Genomic DNA, 6,641 nt, shown 5'->3' on the forward strand with positions numbered 1-6,641 from the left:
AACATTACCTTTAGCTACCAACCTTCTCATGGGACTCTGTATGATAAAATTAACATAAATTGCAATTTCATGGTTCTTTAATTTTTCTCACCAGTATATAGTATTGTCTTCTAGCTGTTGAAATCAAATGATCAGATAGTTTAAATTAAACTAACAGAGTAATAATTTCAAGATTTGCTGAAGTTTCATATTTATTTCAGGATTTAAAAAAAAGTTCAGACATTAGAAATATTAATATAAACCAGAAATGGTGTACTTTAAATTTATTTATACATGTGATTGGAAACATTTGCTTTGCTTAATGTTGCTTTTAATATGTAGAAGAAAATTTGATATTTCTGTGTATAATCACAAAGTTTTTTTTAAAGTCAAATAAAGGGTGAAATATTTGTCTACTTCTGCACTCATATTTTACATGTATAAGTCAGTCAGCTCTTTTTTTAAAAGTAGTGCCCAAATATCATTTTCTTGTATACGTGATTTTGTTACATGAAAGAATGTTAAAGTATATAATTTCTGAAGTATTTTACTAACTCTTTTCAAGATATAAATAATCTGTTTCATCTTTCTTATACAAACTTTAATTACTGCCTATTTTGTAGGTGTTTAGACTATTTTTCATACTTTTAATTTGTTTCATACAAATTAAATTTTAGCCTGTTTTAAATTATTTTGGATTTTTTTCTCTCTTGCGCAGGAAAAGGAAGTAGTTTTTAAGTTCTCTATATTTAACTGACAAAAATTAGCATGTAAAAATTTCCTCCAATGCCTGCTTTCTTGGTGTTTGAGTTTTCAACTATTATTAGTGTATGTTGTGTAAAGTACTATCTATGGCAAAATTAGTATTGCATTGACAAATCTTAAGGAGGACATTTTTTTTCGTTAGGTAGTTTTCTGAACTTTAAATGGTTAGAGACAGTGGCAACTGATCAATTTAGAACTAGCTGTGCCACAAAAAAAGTTTTTAGTGGCAATTTTAAAAAATAGATACTTTATCCATAAACAGCCTAAAATTTTCAGTTTCAAATCTACATATGAAATTTATTGCATTTCAAACATATTAAATAACCGGTAAATGGTATAAACTCCTTGTAGCCTTGTTAGTATAAAATTGTGTAAATGTTGAAATAATAAATTAAGAGAAGTATCAGAGCCTCCTTTCCCACTCATACTTCCATCTTTGTCCTGTCAGCTAGATAATTCTCTTCTAAAAATAAATATGAAATAAGATGTGTGATAAAAGATCTGTAAATGTTCATCGTTTTTTACATGTAATAATTGATACTTCATAAAAATGTTCATCTGAGTAACGTTTTTGAAAATTAGTCACGTATCTTTTTTTTTTTTTTTTTTTTTTTCCCCCGAAGATCAACTTTTAACAAATAAAATGAATATTCGGTAAAACAGATATGTTTTTATCAAGGTAACGAGAATCGAAACCAAAACTCATAAACATCCAGTGCAAGAGACAGAAAAAAAATATCCCGAGAGATTGAAGGCGTACTTTGGATGGTGCGAGTAGGGAAAAAAATAATAATTCATTCCAAATAGGCTTTGCGCTCACTGCAACTCCAGCGCCTTCAAAATCACAGGCAGAGAGAGTTGTTTTGAGTCTTCAAATCATTTAAGTGCTCTAGCTCAGGGTGTTGTAGTGCAGTCTTAATATACAAGCTGCTCTACTTACAGGTTTAAGTCTGATTAATGTTTGATTATTTGTTAATCATCGTCACATTGTTATGATATAGGACTTTAAAGAGCATTTCCTTCACAGCCATTAACGTCCCTTGTTTAAAAATGTGTTAGTTTTCAGTTAAATGAATTAAAAAATGTTGCATAAAAAAATCTGTTATTTAATAAATCATTTATTATACTTAAAATAATATTGGAGATGACTTTATAATTTATAAATGTTCTTGGGATTTAAATATGCGGGTATTATTTTTAAAATGTTCGACTTTTTTTTTTAAACTAATAAAAATCAAACAGTGTCTGTCCACAAGTTTGATTTGCTAAATGTTTTGAGTAAATAGTTTCCATGGAAACTACTGATCAAATTGTGTTGTAAGTGCCTTTCTAATTTCTTAGGCATTATTTTTAAGATTTAAAATATGCAGTGTAAGCATTTACTAGTTAATTCTTAAAATTAATGGCCAAAACCAACGAGAGTGATGTCCCTAAAACTTTCTCGTATAGTCTCTAATAAATGTATTATTCCCGCCTTCCACCGAAAATTGTGGACCTTGGGTAAATCAGAGAATGATGTACATGACATTGACGTACAACTTTATTAATTGAATTAACCTTCGACATGAATTTAGAATTTTTGCTGAATCTATTGGGTGATTGCTGAGCGTTTTGGACCCTGACATTCGGTTAATAGTAACCGAAAATTGGAATTTCTGTTTTTTCCACCCGATTGAAACCAAAGTTTGAAATCGATCTACAATTGTAGTCATAAAATCACATCTCAAATTTGATAAATTTAAGTCATTACAGTTTTGAAAATGCAGACTGACAGATTCATTTTCCTTCTTGAATTTGGCTCGAAATTTGATAGAAATGTTAAAAGCATATATTGCTAGACATGGTGGAGTTTTTCGAATTTATGGAGGTCTAAAGCGTGGAAATTCGTCAAAATCTCGGAGTTCGAATTTTTTGACGATTACAGTACTTTCTCTGTACTTATTTAAATACGATTTAAAAAAATGTATGTTTTGTTTCTATATAACGCAAAATGTGTTTTGAATTTGAGATTTAAGAATATTTGATCATTTGCTTCTAAATGTTAACTAGAATGCTGTATGCATGAGATACATAAGTTGGTTAATTGTAGAAGTGTGAATTTATGCAAGTCGAAATGTCTGTTTGAAGAATTTTTATAATGTATATAAGATTTGTGTGTGGTGGGTAATGGATAGAACAAACTAAGGGTTTGAATCAAATTCTTTATTGCAACTTCATTTTGGAAATTAACACAATATCTTCGTTTATCAAATGTCTCTTGAAATTGATTGTTTCTTAAATTTTGCATGCATTTCTCTGAGAAATATTATGCCACTGTTGAGAGCTCAGTTATATAAGTTTGTTAAAAGATGCTTTTGCTGTGCAAGACAGTTGTGTTATTAAAATCAATATTTGGTAGTTCTAGAACTTGGTGAATTATAAACAGAATTTCTAAACTACTTCAGAAAGTGAAAATTTCCTCAAAATTAATCTGCCCGTTAATAAACCAAATGCCATTCGAGTAAAAATTAAATTCAGAGATTAAACATTAAATAACTACTAGTGCATATATAACCGGAATCCCGTTCTTAATGCTGCAGCCCTTTTTGTGAAACACTTTCAGGAATTTTTGAATGAATGAACTATACTTTCATGATTTTTATAGAACAAATATATTATTCAAAATGTATATAATTTTAAATTTTAGACTGCATCAAATTTAAGCAAAAAATCGAACATTTTGCAGTATTTTTATTATAATTTTATCAAAAAAAAAATTTCTTAGTATAAAAATACAAATGGAATTTTTATGGTAAAAAATATGAATGCTATGTTTATATTGTTATAGGTTTTATGGGTAATTTGAATGGCTGATCATCTTACCAAAATAATTTATATGCCATGAAGTATTGTCTTCCCAATAGCAGTTCCGCATTGCTAATATGTGCTAATTTGTATACATGAGATTCTATTTTTATATATGAAGGTTTAAATGAAAAGCTGTTATTTACAACTGTTTTGCTGTTGGCCGTACTGAATCTTCAATCGTTAGCACAGTTTAATTGCAGTAATTAACAAAACTCCAGGTCCTCCTTTCCCCCAAAGCTAGCTAATCATGAATATTTTAGGTTAGGAATGACATTTTTTATGCTATTAATATATTTATGTGTGTGTTCAAATAGTTTGATGCATGCATCTATGTACGTCACATTATTGTGTTTTAAAATTGTATTGGAATTTTACTCCTCGCTTTTCTAAATTTTTTTAATGGAGTTGCATTTACCCCTGTTATAGAGGAAGAATAAAAATTAATTACAATTCAAATGATATAGTTTCCTTATAATCAAATAATGCCTTAATTGTTATAATCATTAAGGGAAACTACATTTAGTTGATGTTGACAAATTATATGGATGTACTTGTGAATTGGCAATTTTTGTAATACTGCAGACTTTACTAATTTTTGAACCTTTCCTTCAGGCATGTTTTATGTAGATCTGTTGTGCATGCTTTTTATCATATTATGTTGTTGTTTTATTTACTTTTAAGTTTTCTTAAAAGAATATGCATTTATATAATATGAATGAAATCGTTTTTTGACTAGTAATCTTACTTGTTTTATTTAAGCGCATATCTAATGTCAAATTTTCAATTATAGCAACAAGCCCGATCCCCAACAGAACCAGTATATGCTCAGGTAAATAGGGAAAGAAAAAAAGATAAAAGAGATGGTGTACGTCGTCACTCGGACAAAAAAATTTCAGTCCAACTTCTTGCCAATGACCAGTCAGATGGTATGCCAGCTGGTGACTCTTGGGTGTGATCTGTTGCCTCCCTCAATCCTTTTCTTGCTTCCTGTTGCGAATGCCTATTTCCATCACTGTGCTAAATACAGAATTTATGAAGAGATCTTAATGTGAACTTGCATAAAAAATGAGTCAGTATACATAACTATGATTCCCTCTCCCAAGTTGCCAGATATTTACTGGATGCATTGTATATATTCTGCCTAGAATCATATGGCATCTTCCCTCGCAGCTGATTTGTTCAGTTACGGGTGATAATGAACAAATAAACAGAATGGTCAGCATTGCTGACTGATCAAGCCACGGGCAGAGTGGTGGAAAGTGGTGTTTCGAGTAAAAACTTATTTTGATTGCTCGGCACGTGCCTCCTTTAAATGTGTATATACAAGTTTAATAGACAGAGTAATAACTGTTATTACTTTATTACTTGCCTATTAAGACAGTTGATTGTGCCAACCATCAGCGCTCTCAAGCACCTTTCAAGTAGCTTGCAGTGCTGGAAAATAAGCTTGGTAACTGTATGCTGCTTTCATTTCCTGATTAAAGCTCAAAAGATGACTTTCTTTTTATTAGCATCCAGATCTATATTGGCTATCCATGCCGTTACCTTAGATAGCCTTGCCTTAATACACTACTTGAATGTGTGAACAAGGAACTGCCACTGGAATAGCTAATGCTGTTCCTTCTCTTAATTAAGTTTGCAAATTGAAAAGAGAAGCATGAACAAAAGGCTGTGTAAATGTTATGAAGTGTTGCAAAAATAGTGTTGAGCCTGGATGTGTGTACTATTGCAAATATCTCATTTGAAATTAAATGTTTTATTTCTCCTAGTATATTTTTTAATTTTGCATTTTTTTACTGATTTACTTATAGGAAATTAATTTTAAATATTTAAATAAAATTTTGACCAGCAATATTATCTTCAGTATTAATCACAAGATTTTAGAAATCCGCAAAAGTCTTTCATTATTGTTCTGTGTTGTTTTTAGAGTAATTCTGCAAGTTCAATGTGAAATAATGGGAATGATTTTAACATTATATGCAATGTAGTTTTTCGTCTTTTGTCATTCGAGTTTGAAGTTTCGTAGTAGCCTATTTAAGCACCATTTGATAATGTATTTACATTTAATATATCATTGCCAGCAAGTTAATATCATGAAGTTTCATAAGATGAATCCAGTAAAAGACAGTAGAATCATCTGGGATAGAACAATCGGATGAATATTGTCACATTTTAGTCATGCAAAATTTTCCTCCCTTAGCCATTTATTGTGCATTGGGGGATATTTTTAAAAATCAGTCTTTGTTACTTGCTAATCATCAGCTATACTATATGAAATGTAAAGAATGATGCATCTTTTCTTATAATTGGTATAGAAAAATACATGTTTTAGTTTTTTAAAATGTATCATATTTATGCACCGAGTTTGTGTAATTCATTTTTCATGATGACATAAGTATCAGGGGTGCTACAAAACATCAAACATTGAAAGAACTCTTACCCATTCCGTGAAGTTTTTTTTATTATCTGTGCAGCTCTTTGTATGATATTTACTTTTGTTAGATTTGTTTATATTTCTGTATGTGTCCTAGACCAAGTATAAAAATGCACTGTATCTTTTAAGTTATTGCATTTAATTATAAGATAAATAATGCCTTACAGGCTGCTGACCTAGTGTTTTTATTTCAAAATCTTTACTAATGAAGTTGACCTATTTACATGTTTAAAATGTTAAATTTTTAAGTCGTTTTACATATAAAGTTGTGCAGAATTCAAAAGTGTCAAAACTTGTCTAGTTGAAATACTTGATTAATAAATTTTGTCATGCAAACTATTGCAGTTTTCTCTTTTTTCTTATATTTACAAATAAATCATTTTAAATTAAGTTGTGTTAAAAAGTTTGATTTATCAGCTCCAATATATATATATATATTTATATATTTATATTTAAGAAATTATTAATGTACTGTATAGCTAATTTCTGAACCGTTCGGGATTGGTATACGCTTCCAGTTGGAAAATGCTTTGAAAGTCCTAAATAATTATATTTTTTTGTTGTTTGAGTCGGAAATTAAAATGCTGAATAAATTACACAATTTGGATTTTTATAC

At 29.5% G+C, this 6,641-nt stretch overlaps 1 protein-coding gene across 3 annotated transcripts in view; it reads left to right on the forward strand.

Moving 5' to 3' along the window:
- LOC129958224 (catenin delta-2-like) overlaps positions 1–6,364 on the forward strand; it is a 136,772-nt gene extending 130,408 nt beyond the window's left edge. For 2 of the 3 annotated variants that reach the window (XM_056070510.1, XM_056070512.1), the window contains one exon: positions 4,382–6,364. In XM_056070510.1, the coding sequence (XP_055926485.1) occupies positions 4,382–4,546 (165 nt within the window). In that variant the 3' untranslated portion in view covers positions 4,547–6,364. The remainder of the gene's footprint in view (positions 1–4,381) is intronic. The other variant, XM_056070511.1, reaches the window with a different exon arrangement.
- Positions 6,365–6,641: the final 277 nt, after the last annotated feature.

The sequence above is a fragment of the Argiope bruennichi genome, chromosome X1 (genome assembly GCF_947563725.1).
Source record: "Argiope bruennichi chromosome X1, qqArgBrue1.1, whole genome shotgun sequence".
Lineage (NCBI taxonomy): Eukaryota > Metazoa > Arthropoda > Arachnida > Araneae > Araneidae > Argiope > Argiope bruennichi.